The sequence below is a fragment of the Ranitomeya imitator genome, chromosome 3 (genome assembly GCF_032444005.1).
Source record: "Ranitomeya imitator isolate aRanImi1 chromosome 3, aRanImi1.pri, whole genome shotgun sequence".
NCBI lineage: Eukaryota > Metazoa > Chordata > Amphibia > Anura > Dendrobatidae > Ranitomeya > Ranitomeya imitator.
This window is the reverse complement of record NC_091284.1, coordinates 838489826-838515358: the sequence shown is the minus strand read 5'-3', so window position 1 is coordinate 838515358 and position 25533 is coordinate 838489826. Positions and strand designations below refer to the sequence as shown.

Below are 25533 nucleotides of genomic sequence, written 5' to 3'. Positions count from 1 at the left end.
GTTTATGGTCGGGCAGCACATACACGGCCGGTAACACTTGTATAGGAGGAGGACATGTTTATGGTCGGACAGCACATACACGGCCGGTAACACTTGTATAAGAGGAGGACATGTTTATGGTCGGACAGCACATACACGGCCGGTAACACTTGTATGGAGGAGGACATGTTTATGGTCGGACAGCACATACACGGCCGGTAACACTTGTATAGGAGGAGGACATGTTTATGGTCGGACAGCAGATACACGGCCGGTAACACTTGTATAAGAGGAGGACATGTTTATGGTCGGACAGCACATACACGGCCGGTAACACTTGTATAGGAGGAGGACATGTTTATGGTCGGGCAGCACATACACGGCCGGTAACACTTGTATAGGAGGAGGACATGTTTATGGTCGGACAGCACATACACGGCCGGTAACACTTGTATAGGAGGAGGACATGTTTATGGTCGGACAGCACATACACGGCCGGTAACACTTGTATGGGAGGAGGAGGACATGTTTATGGTCGGGCAGCACATACACGGTCGGTAACACTTGTATAGGAGGAGGACATGTTTATGGCCGGGCAGCACATACACGGCCGGTAACACTTGTATAGGAGGAGGACATGTTTATGGTCGCACAGCACATACACGGCCGGTAACACTTGTATGGGAGGAGGAGGACATGTTTATGGTCGGGCAGCACATACACGGCCGGTAACACTTGTATAAGAGGAGGACATGTTTATTGTCGGACAGCACATACACGGCCGGTAACACTTGTATGGGAGGAGGAGGACATGTTTATGGTCGGGCAGCACATACACGGTCGGTAACACTTGTATAGGAGGAGGACATGTTTATGGCCGGGCAGCACATACACGGCCGGTAACACTTGTATAGGAGGAGGACATGTTTATGGTCGCACAGCACATACACGGCCGGTAACACTTGTATGGGAGGAGGAGGACATGTTTATGGTCGGGCAGCACATACACGGCCGGTAACACTTGTATAAGAGGAGGACATGTTTATTGTCGGACAGCACATACACGGCCGGTAACACTTGTATAAGAGGAGGACATGTTTATGGTCGGACAGCACATACACGGCCGGTAACACTTGTATAGGAGGAGGACATGTTTATAGTCGGACAGCACATACACGGTCGGTAACACTTGTATAGGAGGAGGACATGTTTATGGTCGGACAGCACATACACGGCCGGTAACACTTGTATAGGAGGAGGACATGTTTATGGTCGGGCAGCACATACACGGCCGGTAACACTTGTATAGGAGGAGGACATGTTTATAGTCGGACAGCACATACACGGCCGGTAACACTTGTATAGGAGGAGGACATGTTTATGATCGGGCAGCACATACACGGCCGGTAACACTTGTATGGGAGGAGGACATGTTTATGGTCGGACAGCACTTACACGGCCGGTAACACTTGTTTAGGAGGAGGACATGTTTATGGTCGGACAGCACATACACGGCCGGTAACACTTGTATGGGAGGAGGACATGTTTATGGTCGGGCAGCACATACACGGCCGGTAACACTTGTATGGGAGGAGGACATGTTTATGGTCGGACACCACATACACGGCCGGTAACACTTGTATAGGAGGAGGACATGTTTATGGTCGGACAGCACATACACGGCTGGTAACACTTGTATGGGAGGAGGACATGTTTATGGTCGGGCAGCACATACACGGCCAGTAACACTTGTATAGGAGGAGGACATGTTTATGGTCGGACACCACATACACGGCCGGTAACACTTGTATGGGAGGAGGAGGACATGTTTATGGCCGGACAGCACATACACGGCCAGTAACACTTGTATAGGAGGAGGACATGTTTATGGTCGGACAGCACATACACGGCCGGTAACACTTGTATGGGAGGAGGACATGTTTATGGTCGGACAGCACATACACGGCCGGTAACACTTGTATAGGAGGAGGAGGACATGTTTATGGTCGGACAGCACATACACGGCCGGTAACACTTGTATGGGAGGAGGACATGTTTATGGTCGGACAGCACATACACGGCCGGTAACACTTGTATGGGAGGAGGACATGTTTATGGTCGGGCAGCACATACACGGCCGGTAACACTTGTATGGGAGGAGGACATGTTTATGGTCGGACAGCACATACACGGCCGGTAACACTTGTATAGGAGGAGGAGGACATGTTTATGGTCGGACACCACATACACGGCCGGTAACACTTGTATGGGAGGAGGACATGTTTATGGTCGGACAGCACATACACGGCCGGTAACACTTGTATAGGAGGAGGAGGACATGTTTATGGTCGGACAGCACATACACGGCTGGTAACACTTGTATGGGAGGAGGACATGTTTATGGTCGGACACCACATACACGGCCGGTAACACTTGTATGGGGGGAGGACATGTTTATGGTCGGGCAGCACATACACGGCCGGTAACACTTGTATAGGAGGAGGACATGTTTATGGTCGGACAGCACATACACGGCCGGTAACACTTGTATGGGAGGAGGACATGTTTATGGTCGGGCAGCACATACACGGCCGGTAACACTTGTATAGAGGAGGACATGTTTATGGTCGGACAGCACATACACGGCCGGTAACACTTGTATGGGAGGAGGACATGTTTATGGTCGGACAGCACATACACGGCCGGTATCACTTGTATAGGAGGAGGACATGTTTATGGTCGGACAGCACATACACGGCCGGTAACACTTGTATGGGAGGAGGACATGTTTATGGCCGGACAGCACATACACGGCCGGTATCACTCGTATAGGAGGAGGACATGTTTATAGTCGGACAGCACATACACGGCCGGTAACACTTGTATGGGAGGAGGACATGTTTATGGCCGGACAGCACATACACGGCCGGTAACACTTGTATGGGAGGAGGACATGTTTATGGCCGGACAGCACATACACGGCCGGTAACACTTGTATGGGAGGAGGACATGTTTATGGTCGGACAGCACATACACGGCCGGTAACACTTGTATGGGAGGAGGACATGTTTATGGCCGGACAGCACATACACGGCCGGTAACACTTGTATGGGAGGAGGACATGTTTATGGTCGGGCAGCACATACACGGCCGGTAACACTTGTATGGGAGGAGGAGGACATGTTTATGGTCGGGCAGCACATACACGGCCAGTAACACTTGTATAGGAGGAGGACATGTTTATGGTCGGGCAGCACATACACGGCCGGTAACACTTGTATGGGAGGAGGACATGTTTATGGTCGGGCAGCACATACACGGCCGGTAACACTTGTATAGGAGGAGGACATGTTTATGGTCGGGCAGCACATACACGGCCGGTAACACTTGTATGGGAGGAGGACATGTTTATGGCCGGGCAGCACATACACGGCAGGTAACACTTGTATGGGAGGAGGAGGACATGTTTATGGTCGGACAGCACATACACGGCCGGTAACACTTGTATGGGAGGAGGACATGTTTATGGCCGGGCAGCACATACACGGCCGGTAACACTTGTATGGGAGGAGGACATGTTTATGGTCGGGCAGCACATACACGGCCGGTAACACTTGTATAGGAGGAGGACATGTTTATGGTCGGGCAGCACATACACAGCCGGTAACACTTGTATAGGAGGAGGACATGTTTATGGTCGGGCAGCACATACACGGCCGGTAACACTTGTATAGGAGGAGGACATGTTTATGGTCGGGCAGCACATACACGGCCAGTAACACTTGTATGGGGGGAGGACATGTTTATGGCCGGACAGCACATACACGGCCGGTAATACTTGTATGGGAGGAGGACATGTTTATGGTCGGACAGCACATACACGGCCGGTAACACTTGTATGGGAGGAGGACATGTTTATGGACGGACAGCACATACACGGCCGGTAACACTTGTATAGGAGGAGGACATGTTTATGGTCGGACAGCACATACACGGCCGGTAACACTTGTATAGGAGGAGGACATGTTTATGGCCGGACAGCACATACACGGCCGGTAACACTTGTATGGGAGGAGGACATGTTTATGGTCGGGCAGCACATACACGGCCGGTAACACTTGTATAGGAGGAGGACATGTTTATGATCGGACAGCACATACACGGCCGGTAACACTTGTATAGGAGGAGGACATGTTTATGGCCGGACAGCACATACACGGCCAGTAACACTTGTATGGGAGGAGGACATGTTTATGGTCGGGCAGCACATACACGGCCAGTAACACTTGTATTGGAGGAGGAGGACATGTTTATGGCCGGACAGCACATACACGGCCAGTAACACTTGTATGGGAGGAGGACATGTTTATGGTCGGGCAGCACATACACGGCCGGTAACACTTGTATGGGAGGAGGAGGACATGTTTATGGTCGGACAGCACATACACGGCCGGTAACACTTGTATGGGAGGAGGACATGTTTATGGTCGGACAGCACATACACGGCTGGTAACACTTGTATGGGAGGAGGACATGTTTATGGTCGGGCAGCACATACACGGCCAGTAACACTTGTATGGGAGGAGGACATGTTTATGGTCGGACAGCACATACACGGCCGGTAACACTTGTATAGGAGGAGGACATGTTTATGGTCGGGCAGCACATACACGGCCGGTAACACTTGTATAGGAGGAGGAGGACATGTTTATGGTCGGACAGCACATACACGGCCGGTAACACTTGTATAGGAGGAGGACATGTTTATGGTCGGGCAGCACATACACGGCCAGTAACACTTGTATAGGAGGAGGACATGTTTATGGTCGGACAGCACATACACGGCCGGTAACACTTGTATGGGAGGAGGACATGTTTATGGTCGGGCAGCACATACACGGCCGGTAACACTTGTATAGGAGGAGGACATGTTTATGGTCGGGCAGCACATACACGGCCGGTAACACTTGTATGGGAGGAGGACATGTTTATGGTCGGACAGCACATACACGGCCGGTAACACTTGTATGGGAGGAGGACATGTTTATGGTCGGGCAGCACATACACGGCCGGTAACACTTGTATGGGAGGAGGAGGACATGTTTATGGTCGGGCAGCACATACACGGCCAGTAACACTTGTATAGGAGGAGGACATGTTTATGGTCGGGCAGCACATACACGGCCGGTAACACTTGTATGGGAGGAGGAGGACATGTTTATGGTCGGACAGCACATACACGGCCGGTAACACTTGTATAGGAGGAGGACATGTTTATGGTCGGACAGCACATACACGGCCGGTAACACTTATATGGGAGGAGGACATGTTTATGGTCGGACAGCACATACACGGCCAGTAACACTTGTATGGGAGGAGGACATGTTTATGATCGGGCAGCACATACACGGCCGGTAACACTTGTATAGGAGGAGGACATGTTTATGGCCGGACAGCACATACACGGCCTGTAACACTTGTATGGGAGGAGGACATGTTTATGGTCGGACAGCACATACACGGCCGGTAACACTTGTATAGGAGGAGGACATGTTTATGGTCGGACAGCACATACACGGCCGGTAACGCTTGTATAGGAGGAGGACATGTTTATGGTCGGACAGCACATACACGGCCGGTAACACTTGTATAGGAGGAGGACATGTTTATGGTCGGACAACACATACACGGCCGGTAACACTTATATGGGAGGAGGACATGTTTATGGTCGGACAGCACATACACGGCCAGTAACACTTGTATGGGAGGAGGACATGTTTATGATCGGGCAGCACATATACGGCCGGTAACGCTTGTATAGGAGGAGGACATGTTTATGGTCGGACAGCACATACACGGCCGGTAACACTTATATGGGAGGAGGAGGACATGTTTATGATCGGGCAGCACATATACGGCCGGTAACGCTTGTATAGGAGGAGGACATGTTTATGGTCGGGCAGCACATACACGGCCGGTAACACTTATATGGGAGGAGGACATGTTTATGGTCGGACAGCACATACACGGCCAGTAACACTTGTATAGGAGGAGGACATGTTTATGGTCGGGCAGCACATACACGGCCGGTAACACTTGTATAGGAGGAGGACATGTTTATGGTCGGGCAGCACATACACGGCCGGTAACACTTGTATGGGAGGAGGACATGTTTATGGCCGGGCAGCACATACACTGCCGGTAACACTTGTATGGGAGGAGGACATGTTTATGGTCGGACAGCACATACACGGCCGGTAACACTTGTATAGGAGGAGGAGGACATGTTTATGGTCGGGCAGCACATACACGGCCGGTAACACTTGTATAGGAGGAGGACATGTTTATGGTCGGACAGCACATACACGGCCGGTAACACTTGTATAGGAGGAGGACATGTTTATGGTCGGGCAGCACATACACGGCCGGTAACACTTGTATGGGAGGAGGACATGTTTATGATCGGGCAGCACATACACGGCCAGTAACACTTGTATAGGAGGAGGACATGTTTATGGTCGGACAGCACATACACGGCCGGTAACACTTGTATAGGAGGAGGACATGTTTGTGGTCGGGCAGCACATACACGGCTGGTAACACTTGTATAGGAGGAGGACATGTTTATGGTCGGGCAGCACATACACGGCCGGTAACACTTGTATGGAGGAGGACATGTTTATGGTCGGGCAGCACATACACGGCCGGTAACACTTGTATAGGAGGAGGACATGTTTATGGTCAGGCAGCACATACACGGCCGGTAACACTTGTATGGGAGGAGGACATGTTTATGGTCGGACAGCACATACACGGCCGGTAACACTTGTATGGGAGGAGGAGGACATGTTTATGGTCGGGCAGCACATACACGGCCGGTAACACTTGTATGGGAGGAGGACATGTTTATGATCGGGCAGCACATACACGGCCAGTAACACTTGTATAGGAGGAGGACATGTTTATGGTCGGACAGCACATACACGGCCGGTAACACTTGTATAGGAGGAGGACATGTTTATGATCGGGCAGCACATACACGGCCGGTAACACTTGTATGGGAGGAGGACATGTTTATGGTCGGACAGCACATACACGGCTGGTAACACTTGTATGGGAGGAGGACATGTTTATGGTCGGACAGCACATACACGGCCGGTAACACTTGTATAGGAGGAGGACATGTTTATGGTCGGACAGCACATACACGGCCGGTAACACTTGTATGGAGGAGGACATGTTTATGGTCGGACAGCACATACACGGCCGGTAACACTTGTATGGGAGGAGGACATGTTTATGGTCGGGCAGCACATACACGGCCGGTAACACTTGTATAGGAGGAGGACATGTTTATGGTCGGGCAGCACATACACGGCCGGTAACACTTGTATGGAGGAGGACATGTTTATGGTCGGGCAGCACATACACGGCCGGTAACACTTGTATAGGAGGAGGACATGTTTATGGTCGGGCAGCACATACACGGCCGGTAACACTTGTATGGGAGGAGGACATGTTTATGGTCGGGCAGCACATACACGGCCGGTAACACTTGTATAGGAGGAGGACATGTTTATTGTCGGACAGCACATACACGGCCAGTAACACTTGTATAGGAGGAGGACATGTTTATGGTCGGACAGCACATACACGGCCGGTAACACTTGTATGGGAGGAGGACATGTTTATGGTCGGACAGCACATACACGGCCGGTAACACTTGTATGGGAGGAGGACATGCTTATGGTCGGGCAGCACATACACGGCCAGTAACACTTGTATGGGAGGAGGACATGTTTATGGCCGGGCAGCACATACACGGCCGGTAACACTTGTATAGGAGGAGGAGGACATGTTTATGGTCGGACAGCACATACACGGCCGGTAACACTTGTATAGGAGGAGGACATGTTTATGGTCGGACAGCACATACACGGCCGGTAACACTTGTATGGAGGAGGACATGTTTATGATCGGACAGCACATACACGGCCGGTAACACTTGTATGGGAGGAGGACATGTTTATGGTCGGACAGCACATACACGGCCGGTAACACTTGTATAGGAGGAGGACATGTTTATGGTCGGACAGCACATACACGGCCGGTAACACTTGTATGGAGGAGGACATGTTTATGGTCGGGCAGCACATACACGGCCGGTAACGCTTGTATGGGAGGAGGACATGTTTATGGTCGGGCAGCACATACACGGCCGGTAACACTTGTATGGGAGGAGGACATGTTTATGATCGGGCAGCACATACACGGCCGGTAACACTTGTATGGGAGGAGGACATGTTTATGGTCGGACAGCACATACACGGCCGGTAACACTTGTATGGGAGGAGGACATGTTTATGGTCGGGCAGCACATACACGGCCGGTAACACTTGTATAGGAGGAGGAGGACATGTTTATGGTCGGGCAGCACATACACGGCCGGTAACACTTGTATGGGAGGAGGACATGTTTATGGTCGGACAGCACATACACGGCCGGTAACACTTGTATGGAGGAGGACATGTTTATGGTCGGGCAGCACATACACGGCCGGTAACGCTTGTATGGGAGGAGGAGGACATGTTTATGATCGGACAGCACATACACGGCCGGTAACACTTGTATAGGAGGAGGACATGTTTATGGTCGGGCAGCACATACACGGCCGGTAACACTTGTATAGGAGGAGGACATGTTTATGGTCGGACTGCACATACACGGCCGGTAACACTTGTATAGGAGGAGGACATGTTTATGGTCGGGCAGCACATACACGGCCGGTAACACTTGTATAGGAGGAGGAGGACATGTTTATGATCGGGCAGCACATACACGGCCAGTAACACTTGTATAGGAGGAGGACATGTTTATGGTCGGGCAGCACATACACGGCCGGTAACACTTGTATAGGAGGAGGACATGTTTATGGTCGGGCAGCACATACACGGCCGGTAACACTTGTATAGGAGGAGGACATGTTTATGGTCGGGCAGCACATACACGGCCGGTAAAACTTGTATAGGAGGAGGACATGTTTATGGTCGGGCAGCACATACACGGCCGGTAACACTTGTATGGGAGGAGGACATGTTTATGGTCGGGCAGCACATACACGGCCGGTAACACTTGTATAGGAGAAGGACATGTTTATGGTCGGGCAGCACATACACGGCCGGTAACACTTGTATGGGAGGAGGACATGTTTATGGTCGGACAGCACATACACGGCCGGTAACGCTTGTATGGGAGGAGGACATGTTTATGGTCGGGCAGCACATACACGGCCGGTAACACTTGTATAGGAGGAGGACATGTTTATGGTCGGACAGCACATACACGGCCGGTAACACTTGTATAGGAGGAGGACATGTTTATGGCCGGACAGCACATACACGGCCGGTAACACTTGTATGGGAGGAGGACATGTTTATGGTCGGGCAGCACATACACGGCCGGTAACACTTGTATAGGAGGAGGAGGACATGTTTATGGCCGGACAGCACATACACGGCCGGTAACGCTTGTATGGGAGGAGGACATGTTTATGGTCGGGCAGCACATACACGGCCGGTAACACTTGTATAGGAGGAGGACATGTTTATGGTCGGACAGCACATACACGGCCGGTAACACTTGTATAGGAGGAGGACATGTTTATGGCCGGACAGCACATACACGGCCGGTAACACTTGTATGGGAGGAGGACATGTTTATGGTCGGGCAGCACATACACGGCCGGTAACACTTGTATAGGAGGAGGAGGACATGTTTATGGTCGGGCAGCACATACACGGCCGGTAAAACTTGTATAGGAGGAGGACATGTTTATGGCCGGACAGCACATACACGGCCGGTAACACTTGTATGGGAGGAGGAGGACATGTTTATGGTCGGACAGCACATACACGGCCGGTAACACTTGTATGGGAGGAGGAGGACATGTTTATGGTCGGACAGCACATACACGGCCGGTAACACTTGTATGGGAGGAGGAGGACATGTTTATGGTCGGACAGCACATACACGGCCGGTAACACTTGTATGGGAGGAGGACATGTTTATGGTCGGACAGCACATACACGGCCGGTAACACTTGTATGGGAGGAGGACATGTTTATGGTCGGACAGCACATACACGGCCGGTAACGCTTGTATGGGAGGAGGAGGACATGTTTATGGTCGGGCAGCACATACACGGCCGGTAACACTTGTATGGGAGGAGGAGGACATGTTTATGGTCGGACAGCACATACACGGCCGGTAACACTTGTATGGGAGGAGGAGGACATGTTTATGGTCGGACAGCACATACACGGCCGGTAACACTTGTATGGGAGGAGGACATGTTTATGGTCGGGCAGCACATACACGGCCGGTAACACTTGTATGGGAGGAGGACATGTTTATGGTCGGACAGCACATACACGGCCGGTAACACTTGTATGGGAGGAGGAGGACATGTTTATGGTCGGGCAGCACATACACGGCCGGTAACACTTGTATGGGAGGAGGACATGTTTATGGTCGGGCAGCACATACACGGCCGGTAACACTTGTATGGGAGGAGGACATGTTTATGGTCGGGCAGCACATACACGGCCGGTAACACTTGTATGGGAGGAGGACATGTTTATGGTCGGACAGCACATACACGGCTGGTAACGCTTGTATGGGAGGAGGAGGACATGTTTATGGTCGGGCAGCACATACACGGCCGGTAACACTTGTATGGGAGGAGGAGGACATGTTTATGGTCGGACAGCACATACACGGCCGGTAACACTTGTATGGGAGGAGGACATGTTTATGGTCGGACAGCACATACACGGCCTGTAACACTTGTATGGGAGGAGGAGGACATGTTTATGGTCGGGCAGCACATACACGGCCGGTAACACTTGTATGGGAGGAGGACATGTTTATGGTCGGGCAGCACATACACGGCCGGTAACACTTGTATGGGAGGAGGACATGTTTATGGTCGGGCAGCACATACACGGCCGGTAACACTTGTATGGGAGGAGGACATGTTTATGGTCGGACAGCACATACACGGCCGGTAACGCTTGTATGGGAGGAGGACATGTTTATGGTCGGACAGCACATACACGGCCGGTAACACTTGTATGGGAGGAGGACATGTTTATGGTCGGGCAGCACATACACGGCCGGTAACACTTGTATAGGAGGAGGACATGTTTATGGTCGGACAGCACATACACGGCCGGTAACACTTGTATGGGAGGAGGACATGTTTATGGTCGGACAGCACATACACGGCCGGTAACACTTGTATGGGAGGAGGACATGTTTATGGTCGGGCAGCACATACACGGCCGGTAACGCTTGTATGGGAGGAGGACATGTTTATGGTCGGACAGCACATACACGGCCGGTAACGCTTGTATGGGAGGAGGACATGTTTATGGTCGGACAGCACATACACGGCCGGTAACACTTGTATGGGAGGAGGACATGTTTATGGTCGGACAGCACATACACGGCCGGTAACACTTGTATGGGAGGAGGACATGTTTATGGTCGGACAGCACATACACGGCCGGTAACACTTGTATGGGAGGAGGAGGACATGTTTATGGTCGGGCAGCACATACACGGCCGGTAACACTTGTATGGGAGGAGGACATGTTTATGGTCGGGCAGCACATACACGGCCGGTAACACTTGTATGGGAGGAGGACATGTTTATGGTCGGGCAGCACATACACGGCCGGTAACACTTGTATGGGAGGAGGACATGTTTATGGTCGGACAGCACATACACGGCCGGTAACGCTTGTATGGGAGGAGGACATGTTTATGGTCGGGCAGCACATACACGGCCGGTAACACTTGTATAGGAGGAGGACATGTTTATGGTCGGACAGCACATACACGGCCGGTAACACTTGTATGGGAGGAGGACATGTTTATGGTCGGGCAGCACATACACGGCCGGTAACACTTGTATAGGAGGAGGACATGTTTATGGTCGGACAGCACATACACGGCCGGTAACACTTGTATGGGAGGAGGACATGTTTATGGTCGGGCAGCACATACACGGCCGGTAACACTTGTATGGGAGGAGGACATGTTTATGGTCGGGCAGCACATACACGGCCGGTAACACTTATATGGGAGGAGGACATGTTTATGGTCGGACAACACATACACGGCCGGTAACACTTGTATGGGAGGAGGACATGTTTATGGTCGGGCAGCACATACACGGCCGGTAACACTTATATGGGAGGAGGACATGTTTATGGTCGGACAACACATACACGGCCGGTAACACTTGTATAGGAGGAGGAGGACATGTTTATGGTCGGGCAGCACATACACGGCCGGTAACACTTGTATAGGAGGAGGACATGTTTATGGCCGGGCAGCACATACACGGCCGGTAACACTTGTATAGGAGGAGGAGGACATGTTTATGGTCGGGCAGCACATACACGGCCGGTAACACTTGTATAGGAGGAGGACATGTTTATGGTCGGACAGCACATACACGGCCGGTAACACTTGTATAGGAGGAGGACATGTTTATGGTCGGGCAGCACATACACGGCCGGTAACACTTGTATGGGAGGAGGACATGTTTATGGTCGGGCAGCACATACACGGCCGGTAACACTTGTATGGGAGGAGGACATGTTTATGGTCGGGCAGCACATACACGGCCGGTAACGCTTGTATGGGAGGAGGACATGTTTATGGTCGGACAGCACATACACGGCCGGTAACGCTTGTATGGGAGGAGGACATGTTTATGGTCGGACAGCACATACACGGCCGGTAACACTTGTATGGGAGGAGGACATGTTTATGGCCGGGCAGCACATACACGGCCGGTAACACTTGTATGGGAGGAGGAGGACATGTTTATGGTCGGACAGCACATACACGGCCGGTAACACTTGTATAGGAGGAGGACATGTTTATGGTCGGGCAGCACATACACGGCCGGTAACACTTGTATAGGAGGAGGACATGTTTATGGTCGGACAGCACATACACGGCAGGTAACACTTGTATAGGAGGAGGACATGTTTATGGTCGGACAGCACATACACGGCCGGTAACACTTGTATGGGAGGAGGACATGTTTATGGTCGGGCAGCACATACACGGCCGGTAACACTTGTATGGGAGGAGGACATGTTTATGGTCGGGCAGCACATACACGGCCGGTAACACTTGTATGGGAGGAGGACATGTTTATGGCCGGGCAGCACATACACGGCCGGTAACACTTGTATAGGAGGAGGACATGTTTATGGTCGGGCAGCACATACACGGCCGGTAACACTTGTATGGGAGGAGGAGGACATGTTTATGGTCGGACAGCACATACACGGCCGGTAACACTTGTATAGGAGGAGGACATGTTTATGGTCGGGCAGCACATACACGGCCGGTAACACTTGTATGGGAGGAGGACATGTTTATGGTCGGGCAGCACATACACGGCCGGTAACACTTGTATGGGAGGAGGACATGTTTATGGTCGGGCAGCACATACACGGCCGGTAACACTTGTATAGGAGGAGGACATGTTTATGGTCGGGCAGCACATACACAGCCGGTAACACTTGTATGGGAGGAGGAGGACATGTTTATGGTCGGACAGCACATACACGGCCGGTAACACTTGTATAGGAGGAGGACATGTTTATGGTCGGGCAGCACATACACGGCCGGTAACACTTGTATGGGAGGAGGAGGACATGTTTATGGTCGGGCAGCACATACACGGCCGGTAACGCTTGTATGGGAGGAGGACATGTTTATGGTCGGGCAGCACATACACGGCCGGTAACACTTGTATGGGAGGAGGACATGTTTATGGTCGGGCAGCACATACACGGCCGGTAACACTTGTATAGGAGGAGGACATGTTTATGGTCGGACAGCACATACACGGCCGGTAACACTTGTATAGGAGGAGGACATGTTTATGGTCGGGCAGCACATACACGGCCGGTAACACTTGTATGGGAGGAGGACATGTTTATGGTCGGACAGCACATACACGGCCGGTAACACTTGTATAGGAGGAGGACATGTTTATGGTCGGGCAGCACATAGACGGCCGGTAACACTTGTATGGGAGGAGGACATGTTTATGGCTGGGCAGCACATACACGGCCGGTAACACTTGTATAGGAGGAGGACATGTTTATGGTCGGACAGCACATACACTGCCGGTAACACTTGTATAGGAGGAGGACATGTTTATGATCGGGCAGCACATACACGGCCGGTAACACTTGTATGGGAGGAGGACATGTTTATGGTCGGGCAGCACATACACGGCTGGTAACACTTGTATGGGAGGAGGACATGTTTATGGTCGGGCAGCACATACACGGCCGGTAACACTTGTATGGGAGGAGGACATGTCTATGGTCGGACAGCACATACACGGCCGGTAACACTTGTATAGGAGGAGGACATGTTTATGGTCGGGCAGCACATACACGGCCGGTAACACTTGTATGGGAGGAGGACATGTTTATGGTCGGACAGCACATACACGGCCGGTAACACTTGTATGGGAGGAGGACATGTTTATGGTCGGACAGCACATACACGGCCGGTAACACTTGTATGGGAGGAGGACATGTTTATGGTCGGGCAGCACATACACGGCCGGTAACACTTGTATTGGAGGAGGACATGTTTATGGTCGGGCAGCACATACACGGCTGGTAACACTTGTATAGGAGGAGGACATGTTTATGGTCGGACAGCACATACACGGCCGGTAACACTTGTATGGGAGGAGGACATGTTTATGGTCGGGCAGCACATACACGGCCGGTAACACTTGTATGGGAGGAGGACATGTTTATGGCTGGGCAGCACATACACGGCCGGTAACACTTGTATGGGAGGAGGACATGTTTATGGTCGGGCAGCACATACACGGCCGGTAACACTTGTATGGGAGGAGGACATGTTTATGGCTGGGCAGCACATACACGGCCGGTAACACTTGTATGGGAGGAGGACATGTTTATGGCTGGGCAGCACATACACGGCCGGTAACACTTGTATGGGAGGAGGACATGTTTATGGTCGGGCAGCACATACACGGCCGGTAACACTTGTATGGCAGTGCTCACTGACTCTCGCTTTTGTATCTCGCCAGCACGCCGTCAGCCGGATGCTCTTCTGGGGTCAGCAGGGGATCTCCTCCAATCCTGAGGCGGCAGTGAAGTTCTATGAGAAGGGGGCCATGGAGATGAAGAACCCTGTGATGATGTATGACTATGGGGTGGTGTTACTGAGGGTGAGTGCAAGCTCCTCTGTCCCGTTCTTTCCTTTCAATATCCCAACTATCGTCCTACAGTAAGCGTTGGATTATATTATATTGCACCTACATATAATGCCACATTTCAGCTCAGTGCACCGCGACATCACACAATATAATGCCTAAATAACACGGCTCTGTGTACGGACTAAGGGGACCTGTCAGAAGGGGGGGCAGTATTTGTCCTAATTTTGCTCTCACGGTTCCCCTGAGTTTTCTGTTATTTTTTTTTTCTAGATCTGCCATACGGTTCCAGAGATCTGAGCCATTTTATTTAGTGATACTCATTTTGGTCATGGCTTACAAGATCCTCTGGGGCGGGTCTGTATAATTACGCTCAAAAACACACCCCCTCGGAATGACTACAAAAAATAGCACTTTATATACAGTCAATATCTTTGGCTCTGTATGGAGGATTATAAAGTAATAATCAAGGGAACAGCGGGAATAAAATTCAAGCAAAAACGGTCACAACAGCCACCTGGTTACAACGGGTCAGCTATAACATAGAATGCCAAATAACAGTGCCATGTAGGTTCTACATAATACTGCCATACATAATACTGACATACCATGCCCAAATGGCCCCACAGTGTCAACTAGAAAGTATCACTATACAGTGACATACAGCAGTGCCATCAATAAGAGGCATATATTAGTGACACACGGCAGTGCCATCAATAAGAGGCATATATTAGTGACACACGGCAGTGCCATCAATAAGAGGCATATATTAGTGACATACAGCAGTGCCATCAATAAGCGGCATATATTGCTCCCCTGGATATAGTTTTGGTGGTAAGATGTGGAGCACCCATCCTTGCTCTGTTGATGCAGTATTTCTCTGTTTTCTGGCCCTATGACCCTCCAGAGAGGGTGTTCGGAGCTCTAGTCCGTATGATCAGGGGCAGATTTTTATGAGCCCAGAGCAGGGTCCAGGACGTCCTTGTTCTTGGTCCTTGTTCGTTGTCTCCATCTCGTTGCGGATCTTTCTCTTCTTCCTTCTCTGGTGATTTCTTTTGGATGTTTCTTGCAGGGTCAGGGAGTGAAGCAGAACATCTCTAAGGCACTGGATTTCCTGAGGAAGGCAGCTGAGATGGTGAGACAACTCCTTCGGGTACATTGTACATAATGTGATGGAGTCAATCATTAAGGATTCCATCATCTCTAAATGTTTGTATCAATGGTCATGTGATAAAGGTTTAGCATATAGTAGCTAGACGAGCAGCTCAGATCCCACCGTGCACTTCTGTCACGGTTCACACCATGCTGCCAACAATAGGTCATGGATCCCACCACTGTGTCAGGGATCCCGGGGAGGATATCTTTTTCGTTCCCACCACTCACACCAATTTGTCACAAACCGGGGTTGTTTGGTTGCCCCTGGTTCCTTCAGAAGGGGATTTATCTATATCCCACTTACTAGTTCCAATTTGAAACTTGCAGCTCTCTGGCGCCCCCCTTACCCTCAGGTCAGACTAGGTACTGCACCTAGAATAATTGGTCGCCAGAAAGGCTGCCTGCTGTGTACTGGCTATTGGGAACACTGCAGCGAGAACAATATAACCACTCCCACGCAGGTGGGAACAATAATTATTAACGCCGCCGTCGCTGCAAAGATTCCCAATCGCACAAAGTATGCTGCCACCAGCTCCGATTAACGGGTCCGGAGCCAACCCAAATCAGTAGCACAATTAACTTCAGAGGACACACAGTCGTATAGAGCAAAAGAGACAAGCTAGCAATTAAATACTTTACTCCATGAAAAATTAGACAGTGTTTACAAGGGATAAAAAGATATTAGAAAGGAGACAATTCGTATATACATTACAGATTACAAAATAAAATATGATTAGCGTTGAAAAGAGAACTTACAGGTTATATCATGGTATCATCTTGGCTGGCCTGTGGCTTAGGAGGATAAATACATCCCGATGCATGGAACAGCTTTGCCAAGCTGGCGTTAGATCACTTCCCGGGCCAAGACTGAAGGCTGGGCTAAGAGTATAGTGACTTATACTTCTGAGCTTGTGACATCACTAAAGGGCTGGTTAATGATATGTACTGATCTGATAGTTATTTACGTTTTTCCAAAGTCTCAGACAAAGGCATTCCTGAGTGAGAGGGAAGGAACAATGGGTGGCTTTGCAGGATTGGTCACCTGCAGTTTAAAGCCACACCCTGCTCACACCCTAGTTTCAAGTTACTCAGTGCTGCTGCTCTAGGCTTTGCCTTTGGGTGGAGGAATGCAGAGGGGGGGGAGGAAGGGGGGTCACAGCTGCATCATGTGTGTAGAAAGCCATGTCATTCTGAAACTAAACTCACAATATAATATGGCATTTTTGGCATTATTGTGACACCTCCCCCTTTTGGACTGCGCTACGGAGGCAGAACCTCTCGGTACTCCTCCATGCAAACCTCAGCAGCTTCATCCTGGCGGGAAAACCCATCTGCATTGCCATGTTTTCTGCCCGTTTGTGCTCGATGCTAAAATCATGCTGCTGGAGGGCAAGGCTCCAGCGTAGTAAACTTCCGTTGGTTCCACACATGGCGTATAGCCAGCGCAGAGGGTTGTGGTCGGTCAACACAGAGAAGGTGCGGCCTTACAAGTAGGGCTGCAGGCGTTGCAGGGCCCAGACTATGGCCAGGCACTCCTTCTCGATGGTGGAGTAGGCCACTTCCTTCAGCAGAAGTTTCCGGTTCAGGTACAACACGGGGTGTTCTTGGTCCTCCGAGTCAACCTGGCTGAGCACAGCACCGAGGCCAAACTGGCGTCGGTCTGCACCAAGAACGGTCGACTACTGTCAACTGCTTTCAACACAGGGGTGTTGCACAATGCTGTTTTCAATGCCTGGAAGGCCCCCTCACAGCCATCTGTCCAGTTGACGATATGGGGTAGCTTCTTCCTGGTGAGGTCCATCAAGGGTTTTGCCAGGCTACTATAGTACCCGGCAGTGCCCAGAAAGGACATCACCTGCTTCTTGGTCCTGGGGGTTGGCCAGGACAGGATGGCATCCACTTTCCCCGGCTCTGGCTTTATGGTCTTCCCACCTACCCAGTGCTCCAGGAAGTGGACCTCTCATGCCCATCTGGCACTTTCCGGATTGATGGTCATACCGGCTTGTGAAGTCACCTGAGCAACTCCTCGAGATGCTGCAGGTGTTCGTCCCAGGAGGGACTGAAGATGGCAAGGTCATCCAGGTATGCCACCGTGTACTTCTCCAGTCCCTGAAGCAGGTGGTTGACCATCCGCTGGAAAGTGGCAGGGGCATTCTTCATGCCAAAGGGCATGACCGTGGACTCGTACAGTCTGAATGGTGTCATAAAGGAGGACTTCTCCTGCGCCTCGGGGCTCAGGGGAATCTGCCAGTATCCTCGACTCAGATCCACTATGGTCAGGTATTTTGCGCCAGCTAACTTCTCAAGCAGCTCTTCGAAGCGCGGCATTGGGTGCGCGTCAGAGGCTGTAATGGTGTTGAGCCCCCTGTAGTCCACGCAGAACCGAGTGGTCCAATCCTTCTTTGGCACGAGAACTACAGATGAGGCCCATGCGCTCTTTGACCATTGAATCACCCCCAGCTGTAACATCTCATCAATCTCCTGGCGCATAACCTGCTGCACCTCGTCGGAGATTCGTTAGGGTGTTCGCCGTACTGGGGCATGATTCCCGGTGTCCACCTCGTGGATCACTAACTCAGTCCTTCCAGGTCGGTTGGAGAACACGGCCCGGAAGGATTCCACCTTGGTCCGCAACTGCAACCGCTGGTGTTCGGTTAGCGAGGCGCTTACCTCCACGTCCTCAATGGACTCACTGGCCTTTGTTTGGGTCAGCATGTCCAGGAGGGGGTTTTCCTCCCCGTCTTCGGTCAGGCTGCCGACTGGTAGGACGAAAGGTTCACGTTCGTGATGAGCCTTCATCATGTTGACGTAAAAGGCCTTTTGCCTACCCCGAGTGTGGTCAAGTGTGACCACATAAGTGACCGGGTTGAGCTGTTGGTGGACGACTTACGGGCCTTCCCAGGCTGCCTGAAGCTTATCCTTTGGTACGGGGACCAGCACCCACACCTTTTGACCCACATGGTAGGTCCGCTCCCGGGCGTTCTGGCCGTACCAGTGCTTCTGATCAGCCTGCGTCATGTTGTCATGCACCACTGTGTCAAGGTCTGCATCTTGTCATGGAAGCGCATGACATACTCCACTATGGACACTTCAGAAGGATTTGGCTCCTCTTCCCAGGATTCCCTTACCAACCCAAGATGTCCCCGGACTCGCCTGGAGGTACCGCACCCAGTCGCGTCTTTGGGTCTCAACCAGCATGCGTAACATCTGTTTTAGGGTACCATTGAAGCGCTCATACAAGCCATTGGTCTGTGGGTGATACGCACTTGATACCAGATGCTTCACCTGCATTTTCTTACAGAGCGCCTCCATTAGGCGAGACATGAATTGGGTCCCTTGATCAGTAAGCATCTCCCTGGGAAATCCCACCCGTGAAAAGATAGCCAACAGTGCATCCACCACCTTATCTGTCCTAGTTGAGGACAGAGCCACTGCCTCTGGGTACGTGGTAGCGTAGTCTACCACAGTGAGGATGTATTGCCTTCCAGAGCTGCTCTGGACGGCCAGCGGGCCCACAATTTCCACCGCGATCCTCTGGAAAGGCTCCTCTATCACTGGCAAAGGGATCAGGGGAGCCTTAAGAGCAGGCCCCGCTTTCCCCACTCTTTGACAGGTGATACAGGAGCGGCAGTAGTTTGAAACATCTGTCCCCATCTTGGGCCAATAGAAGTGTTGAGACAGCCGGGCCTTAGTTTTGCTGATCCCCAAGTGTCGCGGGATCTCATGGGCAATCCGCAACAACTCACTCCGGAATTGCTGCGGGACGACCAGCTGTCTTTCCCTCAACCACTCCTTTTTGCGATTTTATGGGCACTGTCTCCCGGTACAACCTCCCTCGCTCCCAGAACACCCTCTCCTTATCAGTCACGGAGGTGGGCGTCTCGGCAAGTTGTCTCAAACTCTCTAGGCTCGCATCTGAGCGCAGAGCGGCCTGGAACTCCTGGCTAGGTAAAGCCAGAAGCGACTTCAGGGTCCCTTCCCCACGGAAACCCTCTGGGACCTGCTCTGGGTCCATCTCTGGTTCAGTCACAACGGTGACTGAAGAGGGTCCAGAAGCCAGGACGTTATCTGCGTTCTGGGCACTCTGACTGCGGGTGACAGCAGCTACGTAGGCTGTTTCCCTGGGGATTTCCACAGACCCATCAGCCGGCGCTGCTATGGGCTCTACCTCCCCATCCACCCCCATCATTCTAGGAGCATTGCTACTTATGGGCCAGTTACCTTCCTTGGTGGCACTGGTCAATTGCATGGCATCACCTTTCTCACGGTTCCCATGCACCTCCCCATTTTCTTGAGCACCGATGCTTTCTCCTGTTAGGGGTTCCTCAGCCATCCCACCCCGCGGAGTGACGTGGCTGAGCAATCCTGCACCTGTGGACACATCAACCTTTGCAGAGAAATGGTTATCAGGTTCAGTTGGCACATTTACATCATTTTCAGCATCATTCCTAGGGAAAAAATGGTTATCAGATGCATCATTACTCGATAAAGCATGGTCAGGTAACACATGCGATTTCCAATAGCTATCATCAGCATTCGAACGGGGAGGAGAGTCAGGGAAATAGTATGCAACCATTCTCCCCAAATCAGTCCCCAAAAAAACATCAGTGGGCAAGTTATCGGACAGCCCCACTTCCTTCACCCCGCTCCCGGCACCCCAATCTATAGAAACCCGGGCCATTGGCAGGGGACAGCGGATGCCCCCAATCCCGATGGTGACAGTCAGGGTTTTCCCCAGAATGATCTCTTCAGGGGCCACCAGTTCAGGCCGGATGAGGGTCCGTTCAGCCCCGGTGTCCTTGAGGCCTGTAGCGACATAGTCCCCCATGGTGACGTGCTGCACATTGTCACACACCCTCCCAACCACCCCACCCACCAAAAGAACTGCTGCATTTGGCCTTGGGGCCTTGGCTGGGGGGTTCTTCTGCTTCTCCGGACAGTTGGCGCTGATATGACCAGTCCATTTGCAGGAAAAACAATGGCGAAGGTCGATGGTAGGTCTGGTGCTATTGACAACGAGGACAGGGCCTCTGGTGAGTTGGCTGGCGGGGGCACTGGCGTTGGTTGCAGGCTTACCCCCTCTCCAGCTGGGGGTGACTGGCTTCCTCACTTCCGATTTACGGTTGGCCTCATAGGCATCGGCAATCTGTGCTGCTTTCGTCACGTCTTTGGGTTCTCTGTCCATCACGAACTGTCGCACCTCAGCTGGGCAAAGATGTAAGAACTGGTCTTTGATCATCAGGTCTCACAGCTGTGCAAAGGTGGTCACTGACAGTCCTTGGGTCCACTGGTCAAAGTGGGTCCCGAGTCCATGCGCCACAACGTGTGAGCAACGTTGGAGGTTCCGGAACTTTCTACGGTAAACCTCAGGTGTAAGCTGGTAATTGGTTATCAGGGCCTGCTTCATGGCCTCATAGTCATCATCTTGGTCTGGCGGGAGAGAAGCAAACGCCTCCAGAGCTTTGCCTTTTAGCCCTGGGGTCAGGTATCGGGCCCATTGGTCCCCAGGCAGCCAGTACTGTCTGCAGACTTTCTCAAAGGCCCGCAGAAAAATGTCCAAGTCACCGTCCTTTTCCATCACAGGAAAGTGCTCTGGCCGGGGTTTTGGAATCTGAGCGCTGCTGGGCTGACGGCTGGACTGGGATAACTCCTGCATTTGGAGTCGGGCTAACTCCAGCTGGTGCTCCCTCTCTGCTTACCGCTGGGCTCTCTCCGCTTCCCGTTGGGCCTCTTCGAATTGCAGGACCAGCTGCAGACGTCTCTCTGTGTCATCTGCGGAGCATTGTTGCAGAGCCAGCTTTATGCGGAGGTTCGCGCTCCCCTGGTTGCAAGTAGGGTTGGCATTCAGCGGTTGAGCCTCGGCAGCAGCACCACCTGCGCTGGTGCTGGCTTCTGCGTCTGCTGGCCTCTGAGGCCAGGCTTGGTCTGCTTTAAATTGCACCAGTTCAGTGACAATTTGAGCCTTGGATTTGCCATGGGAGTCCAGGCCATGGTACATGCATACTCCAACAAGAGTGTCCTTCTACTGCTGGGTGTACCAGGCTTCTCCTTTTGCGGCCAACATTGCCAAATAAAAGATAGGATAGAAAAATGAAGAGAAAGAGAGGGGGTAATTGCAAGTACACACAATTGTCTCAGGACTAGTAAACACTGAGCTTGCAATCCAAACTTATTTGCGCAGAGTTCTTGCAAGACCTTTGCAAGTTTTTAGTGAAAGGAACGATTGCTCAAACCAGATCACTAATGCTCTATTATCCCACCGCTCTGCCACCAATATGTCACGGTACACACCATGCTGCCAACAATATGTCAAGGATCCCAGCACTGTGTCAGGGATCCCGGGGAGGATATCTTTTTCATCCCCACTACTCACACCAATTTGTCACAAACCGGGGTTGTTTGGTTGCCCCTGGTTCCTTCTGAAGGGGATTTATCTATATCCCACTTCCCAGTTCCGGTTTAGAACTTGCAGCTCTCTGGTGCCCCCCTTACCCTCAGGTCAGACTAGGTACTGCATGTCACGCTGTGACTGTCCTGGTGTGACATGACCTGGCGGGTGGTCAGTCACAAAACGGCGAAACACACAAGGGTACACCGGGGACACTTTAACAACGGTGGGCCCTGTCGGTAGGGAACGGGGATTGGGCACCTCCTGCAATCACCTGAGGCTGTGCCCTGATCTTGCTACCGTCCCTATATGGGTTCTTTCAACCCGTCGCCGACCAGGATACCTAGTCCCTCACTTGCCCTGCTCTAATCCCTATGTAGGGAACTGGCAGGTGAGAGCACTGGTCCCACCGCTGCACTAATACAACACTGGGAAAGTTACAAACAACAAAGGGACAAAGAAACAATAACACCACACTTAGCTTTCTCTGCTGCAATGCACTGCACAGCAGAGTAAGGCACCAGGAATAAGTATTAAGCTGGAGAACAACAGCATTCAGCAAGCTCCTATTCCAGCAAGGTTGGTATCCAAAGGACCTGTAAACCAACAGTCAGCTGATGCACCAGGTGACCTTTTAAAGGGAACCTGTCACCCCGTTTTTTGAGATTGAGATATAAATACTGTTAAATAGGGCCTGCGCTGTGTGTTACTATAGTGTATGTAGTGTACCCCGATTCCCCACCTATGCTGAGAAATAACTTACCAAAGTCGCCGTTTTCGCCTGTCAATCAGGCTGGTCAGGTCGGGTGGGCGTGGTGACATCGCTGGTTCTTCCTCAGCTTTACGTTGGTGGCGTAGTGGTGTCCGCATGTTGAGGTGACTAATCCACTGTGGGCACGTGAACAAGCAGCGCGCGATCTGCGCTGTCATCCCTTTCGTCGGTGGGGGCGGCCATCTTCCTGGGGCCGCGCGTGCGCAGATCGAGTGCTCTGCTGCACGGGGCTTCAGGAAAATGGCCGCGGGATGCCGCGCGTGCGCATTAGAGATCGCGGCGGCCATTTTCCCAAAGCTGAGATGCAAACTCGGCTTTGGGAAAATGGCCGCCGCGATCTCTAATGCGCACGCGCGGCATCCCGCGGCCATTTTCCTGAAGCCCCGTGCAGCAGAGCACTCGATCTGCGCACGCGCGGCCCCAGGAAGATGGCCGCCCCCACCGACGAAAGGGATGACAGCGCAGATCGCGCGCTGCTTGTTCACGTGCCCACAGTGGATTAGTCACCTCAACATGCGGACACCACTACGCCACCAACGTAAAGCTGAGGAAGAACCAGCGATGTCACCACGCCCACCCGACCTGACCAGCCTGATTGACAGGCGAAAACGGCGACTTTGGTAAGTTATTTCTCAGCATAGGTGGGGAATCGGGGTACACTACATACACTATAGTAACACACAGCGCAGGCCCTATTTAACAGTATTTATATCTCAATCTCAAAAAACGGGGTGACAGGTTCCCTTTAAAGGAGGGTTGGAGTGGTCACCTCACCACCTACATCAGCAGAACAAGCTGCAATGCAATTACACCAGCGGCCACTGGGGAAAAACTGCATTAACCCCCGATGACCTGAAAGGAAAAAAGGTTTTAATCTGAAGGAAAGAAGATCTGCCACAGATCTAAACATGGATTGTGACAGTACCCCCCTTTCAATGAGGGACCTCTGGACCCTCAACACCGGACCTCACCACATAACAACCTATGGTGAGGATGCCTCGATCCACCAACGTTCACCTCGGCAGTCACCTGACTCTCAGGTTTACGGCAACCATGGCCTGATGCCACCAACGAAGGCTCCGGAGGCGCCCCAAACCTCCAGAGGGCCGACCTGGGGAATGAGTTGTGTATATGCATAACTGGGGGTAACTCCAACTGATAAGTCCCTGGGCTGAGAATGGCTGACACCCGATATGGCCCAATCACCCTGGAACTCCAGGACACCGTTGCACACTGCCACCTGATGTTTTTGGTGGAAACCCATACATACTCATTCACACCCAGGTCCGGACCTGAACGTTTATTTCCATGCATGCGTCTGCCACAAGATGGTGAATTCCTAGAGGAATTGACAACAGAGGTGTCCCCCTGTGTCACCAAACTCACACCCCCATTATGCTCAGAGAGAACCACCACCCTCCTCTGACCCCTCCTCCTAAGAGGTCTCTGACACCCCGGGTTAGCATGTAGTGAGGGTAGTGTCTTGCCCCTACTCTCTGGCAGCATCTCTGCTGCCTCCACTGGAGAAGAAGGGGTAGGTTGTAGAAGGACGGCAGAGACAGCTGCCCCTGGGCAGCAGCCCTCACACGACTGATCCCAGCTGACCACTTCCCTTGACCGCCAATCTATGACCGGGTTGTGTCTTTTCAACCAAGGGAGTCCTAAAACGATGGGTGTTGGTATTCCCCCCAAGACGTAGCACGACAGGAACTCCTCATGATGAGTGCCTATACGCAGTTGTATATCATCCACGACTTGGGTCACCCACCCCTGGCTGAGTGGTACGGAGTCAATGGCCTGGACACTTAGGGGTTTAGTTAGTGTCCTACACCTCAGGCCATGGGTCTGGACAAAATGAGCATCCACCAGATTGACACCTGCTCCACTGTCCACAAACACCGGTATACACTCAGTTACCCCGCCAACCACTACTTCAGCTGACAG

The 25533-nt window shown here is 51.9% G+C and overlaps 1 protein-coding gene across 3 annotated transcripts in view; it reads left to right on the top strand.

Moving 5' to 3' along the window:
- The window catches only part of LOC138671411 (protein sel-1 homolog 3-like), a 564245-nt gene that overhangs the window by 272096 nt on the left and 266616 nt on the right, over window positions 1-25533 (top strand). For all 3 annotated transcript variants that reach the window (XM_069759567.1, XM_069759569.1, XM_069759568.1), the window contains exons 13-14: window positions 15149-15289; window positions 16347-16409. In XM_069759567.1, coding sequence (XP_069615668.1) covers window positions 15149-15289; window positions 16347-16409 — 204 coding nt within the window. The remainder of the gene's footprint in view (window positions 1-15148; window positions 15290-16346; window positions 16410-25533) is intronic.